General features: G+C 36.5%; 2 protein-coding genes across 2 annotated transcripts in view; both read right to left on the reverse strand.

Moving 5' to 3' along the window:
• Positions 1 to 29: 29 nt before the first annotated feature.
• Positions 30 to 11,179, reverse strand: nppcl (natriuretic peptide C-like). The gene is made up of 3 exons (XM_057835287.1): positions 11,081 to 11,179; positions 7,725 to 8,013; positions 30 to 151 (listed from the first exon to the last, which is right to left on the reverse strand). The coding sequence occupies exons 1-3, from the start codon at positions 11,177 to 11,179 to the stop codon at positions 30 to 32; spliced, it is 510 nt and encodes a 169-aa protein (XP_057691270.1).
• The window catches only part of ncapd2 (non-SMC condensin I complex, subunit D2), a 63,534-nt gene continuing 59,005 nt past the window's right edge, over positions 11,081 to 15,609 (reverse strand). The window contains exons 32-33 of the transcript XR_009063024.1: positions 12,564 to 12,718; positions 11,081 to 11,222 (exon numbers count right to left, since the gene is read on the reverse strand). The gene's annotated coding sequence lies outside the window, so the exon portion shown is untranslated. The remainder of the gene's footprint in view (positions 11,223 to 12,563; positions 12,719 to 15,609) is intronic.

Here is a 15,609-nt window from a genome sequence, read left to right on the forward strand (position 1 = left end):
CCTCCTGCCCTTCTGAATGTCAAGGTCAGTCAGGACGGCACACGGTGTGCGACGGTCCCCCGATTTTCATGCGACACCTCCACATTGTGCCCACAAGCAACGCCCGCCGCGGTTTCGTTTACGCTTCGGTCTCCCTCGCTGACCTTCTGACCTTTAACGCACACACACTCAGACGTATAAAAAGGGAGCAGACCGGGGATCGGATCTCTTCCTGCCTTCCAGTGACATTTAATGTCCAAAGACCATGACCCCTTCACGTTACCGTTCTGGTCATGTGGTCATTAAAAAGCTTTTGCAATAGTATAGCAACCATACATTTGAATAATTATGTATAGAATTGTTATACACGACTAAAATTGTAAAACCATTTATGGGTGAAGTGTTGGAAAAAGGTTTAAATGTGTAAGTAATATAATTTATTTTCAAGATATTCATATTTTTATCTGAATGTATTTTTAAATGTATTTATACATAATATAGTCACTTTTTTTTTTTTTAAACATACTAATATTAACCATGTCATTTGTGTGTAAAACATACGATTTTTAAGACATTAACTATATTCATATTTCTATTTATATATTTTGAATTTATTTTATATCATTTTTTCCCCCAAATAAACAAAATATGTACTACAATACGTATGTATAAAAAATATATTATTTTTAATTTGTAGAAATTTTGAATTTATATACTTCATTGAATATATATTTAGCATACCATTATTAATTAAATACTCAATTCGGAATTCAAGGGAAAAACAAAATCATTTAGTTTTCATTTACTCATGAATAATTTAGCTTTACTTAGAGGAAACTTTTTAAAAATCTTATCTTACTACAAAATTTACATTTTATGAATTACTTACTTACAATATTTAATTAGATAAATGTACAAAAAAATAAATGAGCAAAGATGAGAAAAATAGCTAATTTAATCTAAAATATAATACAGTGATCCCTTTTTTTTCTCGCGGTTATTGGGGACCAGAACCTGCCGCGATAAGTGCCCCCCCCCCCGCCCTTTAATAAAAAAAAATTTTTTTTTTTAATTGTGTGTTTTCAATGTATTTATTCAGATTTAGCATTGGAAAGATATACATATAAGATGGTTTTTTTTGTTTTGTTTTTTTCCCCTCAAAGCAAAAATAATTATAAAAAACAACTTTTAATCAATATATCAATACATTTTAATGAATGTTTTTTAAGCACTTCAAATTTAATAATTATGATAAGTTTTAAACATGTTACTGCCCCACCAAATTATTTTTAAACAGGAGTAAAGTAGAAAAATGCAGTCTTTATTAAATGCTTCATTGATTAAGTCCACTCAAATGAGTCGCCACAGCAACTGTTTAACAACTTGAACGATGATTGACGCATGTGGCGCTGTGGTTATTAAGCAACTCCAGTGCACTGCCTGACCAACAAAAAGCGGGGGGTGTTAGTGAGACTACGCGATTGGCTCGGGGCAGCTCATCTGAGGGCACAAAGTTTGAAGCGCGAAAGGGATCACTGTACATTGTAAAATAAAATAATGGTCACTACCTTTTTCTTTTTTAAACCACAACCAAAACCACAAAGTACCTCAAAATAGCTTGAAATATATGGTTAATGATTCATGATAGTCCATAATTTTCAACAATCATTTAAAAGGCAGGAAACATGTAAATACCGGTACTAATATGCAACACTTAAGTCATGTCAACATGCCGGCAATCTACTAATGTAGTTCTATGTGACCCCCCCCCCCCCCCCAAAAAAAGGCTCACTGGACCCCATTTAAAGAATAGAGTGGGCCATATAAGGCCCACGAGCCATACTTTCCCAGCCAATGGTTAGATGTCGTAGCTCTTAAAATATTGACAGTGTGTCACGAGCTTTTACAGGACCTCGCAAGAGTCCTAACCTGAGTCTTGCCACATACAGTGTGCAACATATTGACTTTTTTTGTGCGTACTATCAGCTGTGCGTTTGCGGACGTGCCGATTGGCAGCGGCCGAGCGCACAGCTGAAGATTGGCCGCGCGCATGCCACTCTTGGCCTCACTGCTCCATGGCTTAAGGTCAAAGAGGGGAAGTAAAGGGCAGGCTAAGATTAGATGGCGGCAGGCTGCTTTACAGTTGGCTACAAAACTTTGGGACAGTCGTCTGGTACAGTGGTGCTCAGAAAAATGGCAGGTGGAAACCGAAGAAAGTATAATAGAACTTTTTATAGTATATATGCCGATCAAATCAGTCTAGACAGCGTGTCAGCTCGTTGCAAGCAAAGAACTGATTATGAGAGCCTGTCAGGAACAACATTTGGGATTACAGTGATCCCTCGCTACTTCGCACTTCAAACTTCGCGCCCTCAGTCCTTCTTAGATTATTATTATTTTTCATATTCATTCATATTATTATTATTATTAAAGTTGATTGACAGACGTTCAATGTTTGATCTTGCAAACAGATGTTTGGAAGCCGAAACATGCATCGATCATCGTTTAAATTGTTAAACAGTTGCTTTGGCAACTCATTGTGTATAAGTGAGCAGCTTGAGCGGATTTGAGTGGACTCAATCAATGAAGAATTTAATTAAGACAAGCATTTTTCTACTTTATTCTTGTTTAAAAATAATTCAGTGGGACATTAACATGTTTAAAATTGACCATAATTATTAAATTTGAAGTGCTTAAAAAACATTTATTAAAATTAGGGCTGTCAAAATTATCGCGTTAACGAGCGGTAATTAATTTTTTAAAATTAATCCCGTTAAAATATTTGACGCAATTAACGCACAAATGCCCCGCTCAAACAGATTAAAATGACAGCACCGGTAAAGGTGTACTGTTGTGTTTTTCTGAGTTTTGCCGCCCTCTGCTGGCACTTGGGTGCGACTGATTTTATAGGCTTCAGCACCCATGAGCATTGTGTAAGTAATTATTGACATCAACAATGGCGGGCTACTAGTTTATTTTTTTACTGAAAATTTTACAAATTTCATTAAAATGAAAACATGAAGAGGGGTTTTAATACAAAATTTCTATAAATTGTACTAACATTTATCTTTTAAGAACTACAAGTCTTTCTATCCATGGATCGCTTTAACAGAATGTTAATAATGGTAATGCCATCTTCTTGATTTATTGTTACAATAAAGAAATACAGTACTTATGTACCGTATGTTGAATGTATATATCCATCTTGTGTCTTATCTTTCCATTCAAACAATAATTTACAGAAAAATATGGCATATTTTATAGATGGTTTGAAATACGATTAATTGCGATTAATTACGATTAATTAATTTTTAAGCTGTAATTAACTCGATTATAAATTTTAATCGTTTGACCCCATTAATTAAAATATGTATACACGTAAAAGTTTTTTTTTTTTTTTTTTTTTTTAAATAAGACTTTGAGGAAAAAAGGTGAAAAAACATCTTTCATGTATTTCTTTCCAACGCTAAATCTGAATAAATACATTGAACACACACCATTTTTTTCTCCTGGGGGCGCTATTTCGCGGTTTTTCACTTATTGTACTGGCATTTTAGCAAACTCAAAAATCATGCCAATACTGAGCACACCTTTGGAACCTGAATGTACGCATAGGCTACCGGCAATGACCTGCTCACATGGATGGTTTTGGTTTGGTAGATTTATTCAGCAAACAGTCCACTTTCCATGTAGCTCATGCGTGCTATGGTAAAAACCGTGTGTCCACCAGGTGCACTAATTAGCAGTTGCTCTCTAGGCGCAACTTTACAGTAAAATATGAAAGGTGGAAAAGCGCTATATAAGTATAACAACATTAACACCATTAACACCTAATGACATTAGTTGTGCCCCCTGGTGGCAAAACCAATAACACAGTTTCAAAATAAACAAACTGATGCACTGTTTTGTGACAGTGAATATGGCTTCCACACTTATCATGGCAGGTTCTGGTCCCCATTAACAGCGAAAAACGAGGGATGACTGTAAATCTCACATCTGGAAAAACACTCAAAGATATACTTCTGACACCCTCGCGCAAAATTAGAAATTTGCTGAGAAAGCATACACGACTGAAATTAATCACAAACAATATTAGACACGATTTCCCCACCTCCACAACATTGATGTCTTTTTACATTACTTACAGTGGCTGCTGCTAGCGGAAAAAAAATAATATTCCTTGTCTTCAAAGGGGCGGAGAAGGCGGCATGATATATTTATGATATTTTGTGTCGGGGCTGTGATTGGAAGGGGCAGTGGGGGTTAAGTCATCAGCCAATCAAATTTGCGTATGAAGGGAAAAAAAGGACTGGCACATTCAGCAATTGAAAAGGGGTCAATGTAAGTCTGAAGATAAATGAAAGTAATTCACTTAATGATGGTAGGGTCAATTCTATCCTTACAACATTTGGGAGGACAAAAAATGACTTATAGCTATAGGCCTATAACTGAACTAATCATATACTGCAAATAAGGTTGCATAAAAGTTGATGGGAGACAATCTAAGCATCCTTAAAACAGGTAGTGTTATGTCCCTACCGTCCCTATGCAAACCTACGCCCTTGTCTTCAGGCAGTGGGGTCAGGAGGTTCAGTTCACTATCAAGAGCACCTGCGAAAGAGCTTGATTCCCAAACGATGGACTACAATCACATATTTTAACAAATAAATTAATTTAAATCACGTTTAGAAATATCAGACAAAATAGAACTTTATCATGTTATGGACACGTGATCCCAGTTGCACCTCTACGTACAAAATTAATTGGTTCTGAAAGTAGTTTCGTAACTTGAAATTTCTGTAAGTAGAGACGTGTTAAGGTCCCTCTTAGCCAACTGGATACCAGGAATGCTAGGCAATAGCCAATGGAGCAGCTATAAGTATGTTACGTTTAGTAAACTCTGGGAGCTGCGAGTACCAGCCATTCTGTATTTTGCCTTGAAATTTCTTTTGTAACAAGAGACAATTTTCCAGTTGAGACATGTCTTAACCTGAAAATTCCTTATGTAGAGACGTTTGTAAGTAGAAGTACCCCAGTACTCCAATCATAGGTCTATTTGTAGTATACGCACATGTAATCAGTTTGATTACATTAGAATAAATTGCGGTCACGTTGCTTGAAGGTCAACACAAGATCAGGTTTGCCGGGCTAAACCCTAAGACATTAACTTGTTCGCAGTCATTGAAGGCAACAAACGTCCAATCCATTTGAACTGGGAAGGAATGGCGGTTATCAATCAGTTTTTGTGAATTTGTGAGGTGCCACCTGAAGGTGCAGCATTATCAAATGCCGTTTAATGTGAATATAGGAACTATTTGATTTATTCTACTTGAAGTCCACTGTGGTCCAAAATTAGGATCAGCAGCTAACACTGAAGCGAAAAATGTGCAGTGTATGATAAAGCTGCCATCTAGTGGACCAAATAAAGAACTGCAAATTTGAAAATTGAGGCTATTCCGTGCCCCGCTCACCATTTCAAGGTAGCTTTGAATTTAATACAAAAGCTATTAAATATTTCAAATGACACCATGTATTTGAATGCAGTCGCCCTTGTTTTTAAAGGCAATATTATGTATAGATGTTTCATGAATTAGAACTATGAAATACTAGCTAATTGCAAATAAATACAATTTCAAACCTACAGTGGTATGAAAAAGTACCTGAACCTTTTGGAATTTCTCACATTTCTGCATAAAATCACCATCTGATCTTTGTCAAAATCACACAGATGAAGGAACAGTGTTTTAACTAAAACCATCCACACATTTGTAGATTTTCATATTTTAATGAGGATAGTATGCAAACAATGACAGAAGGGGGAAAAATAATTAAGTGAACCACCACATTTAATATGTTGTGGCCCCCCTTTGGGAGCAATAACTTCAACCAGACGCTTCCTGTAGCTGCAGATCAGTCTGGCACATCGATCAGGACTAATCTTGCCCCATTCTTCTGTACAAAATTGCTGTAGTTCAGTCAGATTCCTGGGATGTCTGGCATGAATCGCTGTCTTTAGGTCATGCCACAGCATCTCAATGGGGTTCAAGTCTGGACTTTGACTTGGCAACTCCAGAACGTGTATTTTGTTCTTCTGAAACCATTCTGAAGTAGATTTACTTCTGTGTTTTGGATCATTGTCTTGTTGCGGCATCCATCCTTTTTTTTTAGTTTCAACTGTCTGACAGACTGCCTCAGGTTTTCCTGCAAAACATCCTGATAAACTTTTGAATTCATTCTTCCATTAATGATTGCAAGTTTTCCAGGCCCTGAGGTAGCAAAACAGCCCCAAATCATGATGCTCCCTCCACCGTGCGTCAAGGTGGGAATGAACTGTTGATGTTGGTGAGTTGTTAAATTTTTCCTCCACATATGGCATTGTGTGTTACGCCCCAAACAATTCAACTTTGATTTCATCAGTCCACAAAATATTTTGACAAAACTTCTGTGGAGTGTCCGAGTGACTTTTTGCGAACATTAAATGAGCAACAATTTTTTTTTTTTTAGACAGCAGTGGCTTCCTCCGCTGAGTCCTCCCATGAACACCATTCTTGGCCATAGTTTTACATATAGATGATGTGCTCAGAGATATTGGACTGTGCCAGTGATTTCTGTCAGTCTTTAGCAGACACTCTAGGGTTTTTTTTTAACCTCTCGGAGTATTCTGCGCTGAAATCTTGCCGTCATCTTTGGTGGACGGCCCTCCTTTGGAGAGAAGCAACAGTGCCAAACTCTCTCCATTTGTAGACAACTTCTCTGATTGTCGATTGATGAACATCCAGACTTTTAGAGATGGTTTTGTATCCTTCCCTAGCTTTATACAAATCAACAATCCTTGATCGCAGGTCTTCAGACAGCTCTTTTGACAGAGCCATGATACACATCAGACAATGCTTCTCATCAAGACAATTCTTACCAGGTGCGTGTTCTATAGTGGGCAGAGCAGCTTTAAACCACTCATCAGTGATTGGGCACACACCTGACTTAAAATGTTTGGTAAAATAGGTTACAATTGCTCTTTAAGTCTCCTTAGGCAGTGCGTTCACTTATTTACTTTTCCCCCTTCTGTCATCGTTTGCATGCTATCCTCATTAAAATATGAAAACCTATAAATGTTTGGGTGGTTTCAGTTAAAGCAGACTTTTTTTTATCTGTGTGGTTTTGACAAAGATCAGATCACATTTCATGGGGATTTTATGCAGCAATGGGAGAAATTACAAAAGGTTCAAATACTTTTTCACACCACTGTATTAAGACTCCTGAATGTTACAATGTCCTACCAGGGTACATAAAAAAAAAAAAGTGCCATCTGAATAATAAAAATGAAATATTAAACACATCATTCACTTCATATCTTTGCAAAGGCAATATTTTTAATTTTGTTCAACTGCACAGATGTACCTGACAAATGGCAAAAACATTTGTATACGTATAAAGATGAAACCTATTTATTCGTACAAATTATATGTAAACAAACAGCAGAATGTGTGGACACGAGTTGTAAACTACTAGTTTAATTTTTAAATGACTAGTTCTCTAAATGAGGATGTCTACACATCACAACATCTGACTGAAGCTACAAATCTAACTTTCTACAAAACGAGGTATACGATGGTGAGAAAATGGCAGCTTGATGATGAACATAATTCACATATTCTAACAGTTAAATACTACAGCTGAACTTTTAAACAGCCCCAAAGCTTCTAACACTGTAGTGACTAACACATGTAAACAGTCTCTTAACTAACATCCCAGCCCGCTCATGGACCCGATCCGGTCCAATTTTAGCCCGAAGCAACCTCGGTTCCACCCCCTCCTTGAACGCTCCGCCTCCGCCGGTTTCTGATTAGCCAAGGCCCCACGGAGGAGGCGGAGCCAAGGCGTCTCTGGCTGAACGTCAGCCCACTTAGCGGGAAACTCTGATACTTTGGCCCCGGAGGACAAGGTGGATTGCTCCTCCGCCGGGCTGTTCAGAAGGTTCTCCAGGTCGTCCATGGTCAGCAGGTCATTATAGCGATCCAGGAGCTCCTCCATTAACTTCACCGCAACAGAAATACAAATTAAATATAGGGGAGACTAATTCAATTATGGAGACATTTCATTACTTTCTCCTCTCCATCCTTCAACAACGTATTTGTCTCAGCTAACCTCCGACCTGCTCGCAGTGGTTGGAAGTAATAAAAGTACTGCATCTGTGCCCGACTAATTTTTTTCAATTTGATGTTTCAAAAGTCTCACTAATGCAAGCTAGCTCTTGCTTTGAACAGCTAACAGGTTATCACAATAGGCAACTATTTTAAGCCTTTCAGGGACTGTGGTCACTACAGTGGACAGCTATTCAAAATTGACACTTGGGATCTTTAACACTTCATAGGGCAAATGACCATTTTTGCTCATAATTTTTTTTTTTTTTTTTTTTTAAGCAATTATTAATGTATTTTCTGGACCATAAGTCACATTTTGTCCCTCAAAGTTTGGCTGGGCCTGCGACTCAAATTCAAGAGCAACTAACAGAGGTGGGTAGTAACGCGTTACATTTACTCCGTTACATTTACATGAGTAACTTTTTGAGAAAAATGTACTTCTAAGAGTAGTTTTACTGGGCCATACTTTTTACTTTTACTTGAGTAGGTACTACTACTCTTACTCCGCCACTTCGTGCTACACAAGAGTCGTTACATTTTTCCTCTTTATTCTTCATATCAGATTTATTTATATTTTTTGTAGCTAGCGATGACAGGAGTAGCGCTATCAATTTCACCAATGAGACGTTGCAACAATTATCACATGACTCCATTATACCAATCAGATGCAAGCTTGCCGTTCTATGATCACGCCAGCCTGTTCAATCACGTGGTGTCTTTAAAGCACCGTAAAAAATATTTGGCACAGAGAACTGCCCTCAACATGACTCGAAAGCGCGGATTTTAAACTTTCTCCCAGTTTTTATTTGGCACAGACTGACCACGGAAAACTGGGGAGATGTTTCTTTTAATTTCATAATAGTAACGATGAAATTACTACTGTATTCACTATTCAAACTAGGAACTATTTTCTCCACTAGAGGGCACCCATGCTCTTTGGGCAAATAAAGCTTCGTTTCTGTCATTTTTCTCTCTTGCCCGAATTCAATGATTATTGTTTTTTTTTTTTTTTTTATTTCTTTGGCTTAATGTGGTTATTTACTAGATTATTGTTCAGTATCATTGTAACAACAGTGCATATGGATAACTGTGCTGAAAAAAAATAAAACATCAAACACATTTGTAAGCAGGTACTCACAATGTTACTCATTACTTGAGTATTCTTTTCACCAAATACTTCATACTTGTATTTGAGTATTTTTTGGAGGACTACTTTTACTTGAGTAATATTATTTTGAAGTAATGCTACTCTTACTTGAGTACAATTTTTGACTACTCTACCCACCTCTGGCAACTAATATGTTTCCTTCACCCACTCTGACAATCGTGAGACTTTTGTGTTATTTTGGCTATAGTTATCTGAAAAATTGTGACAATGTTACGTTACCAGATGCCTATTTAGCCTGTTGTTCTCCATTTTTATTACTTTAACTTATGTTTGTTCTTGGTTTCTGATTGATGAAAAAATTACTCCCTAAAATGTGACTTATGGTCCCCCCCCCCCTTCTTTATTGTGCATTCTTAGGTCTAACTTTTATAGTCCCAAAAATACAGTATATACAGAGGTGGGTAGAGGAGTCAAAGATTATACTCGAGTAGTTTTACTTCAAAATAATGTTACTCAAGTAAAAGTAGTTATCCTGAAAATGTACTGAAGCACAAGTAAAAAAGTATTTGGTGAAAAGAATACTCAATTAAAGAGTAGCATTGTTTGTAACTGCTTACGATGTGTATTTTATTATTTTTTTTAAACAATGGAATTTTTTTCTTAGCACAAAGTTATCTATATGAACTTTTATCATTATACTGTACCCATTACATAATCACATTAAGACAAAAAAAAATCATTGAACTATGGCAAGAGAAAAGAAAAATACAGAACTGAAGCATCATTTGACTTAAGAGCATGAGTGCCCTCTAGTGGAGAAAATAGTTCTGAGTTCGACTAGTTGAAAAGTGGTCTTTCGAGTCATGTTGATGGCAGCGCTTTATGTCAAATACCCAATTTTTTACGGTGTTTAAAAAGACCACATGATCGAACAGGCCGGGATGATCATAGAACGGCAAGCTGAAGTCTGATTGGTATAATGGAGTCAAGTGATAATTGTTGCCACGTCTCACTACTGTTGGCATCACTGGCAAAAAAAAAAAAAAACGAAGCAAAATTTAATATGTAGAATGAGGAAAAATGTCAAGACTAGTGTAGCTCAACGTAGAAGAGTAAGAGTAGCGTTTCTTCTTCAAAAATCTACTTAAGTAAAAGTATGGCTTAGTAAAACTACTTTTAGAAGTACCTTTTTCTCAAAAAGTTACTCAAGTAATTGTAACGGGCTACTATTCACCTCTTTACATAATTATAAAATTAATGAAGTGTTAATAAAAGCTAAATTAGTCAAATCAAAATTAAAAATACACTTTGGTTACGGGACCAAGTAACGCCATTAATTTTTTTTCCACAGTACTGAACTCATTGCATGCCATTGACAACGCTACATGTCCAATTTACTAGGAAGAATGACTGTGAAATGCTCATCTTTCAGTGTCATTGGTGGTGCTAGATGCCCAATTAATTTTGTCTGGGATGGGCAAATGAAAAAAAAAAAAAAATCCGTTATTCAAGTCGAAGTTTATGTTTTGATGGTATGTTGGCTTGTTTGTAAATACATGGTGAATTTTTCACTGAATAAAATAGATATCACAATGACCACCCCTTAAAATCCGTCAGCCCTACCATTCTTTATACTTTACTAATTAGCAGTTGAACATGGTTTGTTTGTATCAAAATGCTGCTATTCTCCACGAAAGCTCTAATGTGGACTCGTCAAGTTAAACATCTGAAATATTGTATCGATGCCATCTGCTGGTGGCTTTTCAGAAGTAAAATAGTTTCAGTGGTAGGCATTTTTGACTGACTCCTTCCAAAACTGCGATTACTTTTGCCAGCTTTGCCCACTCGGTACCTGAGCGTTATCAGAAGGATGAAGAGCGCGAGCCTCAGGGGTCTCCATGGGGGCCAGGATGAGCAGAGTGGCTCCGAGCAGCACAGGACATAGCAACATGGCGGTAGAGAAGAGCTTGAGGGAAATGACTGCAAAACACTGGCTGGAGAATTCAAACAAACAATTATTCACTTACAGTAACTTATTGGCTTCCATTGACGGCGCTAAACGTCGAAATAATTTTTTTACTGGGAGGGGTGGGGGGAAAAAAAACGTTCATTAATATTAGCCCCTTCTAGTCAAAATGGATCGGACGTCTAGTGCTGTCATGGACACTTAAAGATGAGTCCTCACAGTTTTTAAGAACTGGACGTCTACAGTGATCCCTCAGCACTTCGTGCTCCAAACTTCGCGCCCTAAGTCTTTGGCAGATAAATTTTTTTCACAAAAAACACTATTTTTAAATGTTTACTTTATATCCCTTTTATATTATAATCATTACGTTTGCATTGCTTAAAACCCATATTAAAATATACATTTTTTTTTTAACCCCTTCAGACCGGAAAAAGAAAAAAAAAATCTGCGGTGGTGGTTTTGACTCTACTCAAACACCAGAACAAAGTGCAATTTTTTGGTCGGAGATATTTCGTGCTTTTATTGGTTACTTTGAATGTTAATGTGTTTTTGATCATAAATAAGTACTTACGTTTGCCTTTTTGAAGTTGGCAAATGGCAAAGAGGGTGTGCTAAACCTCATTTGATTTCAATGGGTAAAGTTTCATCCAATCATCTCCCAAAAGTGGCAAAAGCAACTAAATTCAGTGTATTTATTGGTTTAGAGACAAACGCATCATGTCCTTCAGCAACACGCTCAGGTCTGACGGGGTTAAATTATACTTTGAGTAAAAAATGGGGGGGGAAATGTGTTCTAAGTATCTTTTTCCAGTTCTGTTCAATCTAAATACATCTAACACCCCCGCTAACCCCCCACCCAAAAAAATCCAATGTAAATAAGCTCTGCCTCGACTTTGCAGGGGCCCCATTAACAGTGAAAATGAGGGATCACTGTATCAACATATTACGTCATGTAATGAGTTAAATACTATGAAAAGTAGCAAGCATATTTGTATGTATTCATTCATTCATTTCAATTTCAGTAATTTAGCTTTTATTAACGTATTAATTTATAATCATATAAATATATAAAATAAATGAAGCAAATATTTGAGTTTTTTTAAAAATATCCATAAATGGTCTCTTGCATTAAAGCTTTGAAGTGTCAACTTTTGAATAGTAGTAACTTGTAGTACTGTAGTGAACATTGCCCCTGAAAAGTCACCGGTAAACAAATGTTGGCAAAAAGAAGCGAAGTTTCTCTATAATTACAAAATATATACAAAATGCATTCCTGTAAGTTTGAAAAACTGTAAACACCAACAATTCCATGAATGATGAAAAACATTCTAAACGGGGAATGAAGGAATAGTGTCAAGAAAGCACTCACCTGTTTGTTGTGCACCAACTGGTGTCTGCGTGAGGTCTGGTGCTCTCAGTGGCTCTTCTCCATCTCCAGCATGAGCTACCTCTTCTCACTTTTTGGCACCTTGACTATCTCACTTCCCTGGCTCCGCCTCCTCTTCGTCCTCCTCCTTGCTCGCTCTGTGTTGGAATTGAAACGATGATTTTCTTCCCCCCCCCCCCTCCGCTTGAGTGTTTGTCCTCCTGGCAGAGGCTGATTGCCAGAGCATCAACTAGGATTATTTATGTTTTTTTTCTTTTGTTGATGACACCTAGTTTTCTTCAGCACTGGGATGTAGGAGAGCTACAAATGATTATTTTTTCAATTAGTCGTTTTATTTACTGTTATATAACTCTGGCCTTACAATTTAGCTGAAAATGTACATTGGGAGCAAAAACTGTGCAGAGGAAAATTGGACTATGAATATTGTGTAATTATGGAACTGTCCTATATTTTTGATTTAATATTAAGATGATCTCCTTTCATCAAGGACTGGAGCACTCAAAATATTTATATCCCGTTTTTATTTCTTTATTTATTTATTTGTTTTAAATACTGCTTTGTTAAAAATTAACAGAACAAACCTTTTTTTGTTTTTAAATAAAAATATTTTATTAATAGCTAACAGTTTATTTAGAATGTAAAAAGACATTTAGAAATAATAAACATTATATTTATTTTTAAAAATTAAAAAGATTACTTGCCGTTTTTTCTTTTTGATGTCATTTTTTTCTAAATGCTGTTTATTCAAAATAAAATACTGCTTTAATTAAAAATGTAAAGAAAATACTTTAAAAATTAAAACTTTTTGTTTTACTATCTTATAATTTGAGGAAAAAAAAAAAAAAAAAAAAGGCTAAACGAATATTTGAACCATTTTTACATCAAGAATGTCCGCTCAATTAATCGACTACCAAAATAGTTGCTTGGTGTAGGCGATTTTAAGTATTATTAACACCTCCTTTCCTATATTTAAAATGCAAATCTTCACTTTATTGGGTTTTGAAACATCTCCTGTGATAGGTGTATCAAAATCAAAAAGAGTACTTCTAGTCTTATTTAACAGTTACAATGTGTGCTTTTTAAAAATTTGCTTCACTTTCGATGTCGTGTCAACTGACTAATAACAATATTTTATTCCGCCTTGTGTAGGCGGTCACCTCCATCTTTTCCCCTTTCGTCTCAGGTCTTTTCCTGTGTGTACTAAGCTCTCCTCGCTGTTGGGTAAGTTACAGTCTGTCAATGCCATCTGCTCCCCGCAACCCCCCGCCACCAAATTACAACACTCGTGAGAAGTTCAACAGCCTCTCATTATTTCAACTACATCAGGATTTCAAACTCACTTTATCCACGGACCGCTTGAGATAAAGCTAAACGAGAGTGGGCCAGAACAAATATTCCAACAAAATAAATATATAATACAGATCTAATATTAAAAGGATGAGCGTCGCCAGACTTATTTCACTGGGACACCTGCCCCTGTATTGATCTGCAGTTCCCCAGTTAAGGTTTATAAAAAAAACTTTGGCGTATTAAGTTTACACAATATTAATCTACAGAATGTGCCTATTTAATATGGTCATATTACTCTATTCACCCCATATACACAATCTGTACATGGCTCCTTAATATGGTAATTTATGCTCGTAACTTTGGCTGTGGTACGCATAAGAGTTGATACTTCCGCTAAGCACTTTCGGGTGATATGCTGCCTTCATGTGTATCAGGAGATCCGAGCTCCCAAGTTATAAAGTCGTAATGTGGGATAAAACACGGTTTCTACAAAGAAGGGCAGCCTATTTTAAATGCAAGCTGAGAGACTGTTTGGCACTTTTTATATACTAGTACACCAAATAATAATCATTTTTTCGATTACTCCAACAACACCTGAATGCAACATTTATATGACAGTGCATGTGCCAAACTACCAATCATACAGTCGACTGTGCAAATTACATCTTCCCATCTGCTTTACAGGTTCGTGCCAGATAGACTGCACACTGTTGTTGTTCGTTTTTACCCATGTGTTGGTGTTTGTTTGGGTGCCTAGTCCCATGAATTGTGAATTCAAATAGTTCAAATGTACTCTTTACGTATCAGGCAGTTACTGTAACTGCGGTAAACTACTCTGGTCGCAAATAATGGTAGCAGATTAGCTGCAGTCTTTTAGCCAACTGGCTATGAATACATTGACAATTAAAGGTTATTTGAGTGAGAGGCTCTCACTCCAGAGCTTTGTCTAATATTGTGTTGATGTGATATGTGGTATTTGAACGGTATCAATACTGATGCTATTTATTACTATTTGTTTATTAGACCAAAATGAATAGAATCTGTATGAATTGCCTAGCTTTGGGATATAACCTCTAACAACTTTGAGTGTGTGCTCATCATAGTTTCCAGTTGTTTTACAAGCATTTTATTTGTTACTGCAGTCCCTGTAATCTGTAACAAGAGGTATTTTTTATTTGACTCAAACCGCTTTACTCTTGAAAATGGATATTAGAAAGTTATTTGCAAGGATAAATAAGCAAGGAGGAAAGAGGTAAGCTAGGTAACCGACCTAGGCAACATAACCACTTTCAGGTCACAACAAACAAGTTCAGAAAGACTGATTAAATGCACAACAGTTACAGTGTCATATCCCTATTTGTTTCCAGACAAAGTAGAGCTGCAGAGGAAAGGAAGAGGTTAAGGAGAGATGAAAGTTGATGAGCAAAAGCAGAGGTGAATTGACTATCAACAAGGGATATCCCAATTTTCATTATGAATACTGACGGCTGAAAAAAAAAAAAAAAAAAAAAAAAAAAAAAAAAAAACTTTAGAGAAACGTTTGTGGTTTGATTATCTATAGTGTAAAGCGCTATTTCTGACTTTTTATGATAAATAAGCGCTACAAAAAAAAAATTTTTTTTTGCTTGCTCGCCAGTGCCCCAGTATTGTATTAGGTCTAGTGACGCCCCTGCTTTCGAGACCAAAGATTCAATCCCGGGCTCCGGCCTTCCTGTGTAGAGTTCGCATATTCACTCCG

The sequence above is a fragment of the Corythoichthys intestinalis genome, chromosome 4 (assembly GCF_030265065.1).
Source record: "Corythoichthys intestinalis isolate RoL2023-P3 chromosome 4, ASM3026506v1, whole genome shotgun sequence".
NCBI classification, from domain to species: domain Eukaryota; kingdom Metazoa; phylum Chordata; class Actinopteri; order Syngnathiformes; family Syngnathidae; genus Corythoichthys; species Corythoichthys intestinalis.

Excerpts from the sequence above, each read along its gene's own strand:
- nppcl (XM_057835287.1), bottom strand. The coding sequence starts at position 11,179 with ATGTTGCTATGTCCTGTGCTGCTCGGAGCCACTCTGCTCATCCTGGCC. Across the intron at positions 8,014-11,080 it reads ATCCTTCTGATAACGCTCAG|TTAATGGAGGAGCTCCTGGA; the intron begins GTACCGAGTGGG and ends GTTGCGGTGAAG. Across the intron at positions 152-7,724 it reads GTCCATGAGCGGGCTGGGAT|GTCAGAAGGTCAGCGAGGGA; the intron begins GTTAGTTAAGAG and ends TGTGCGTTAAAG.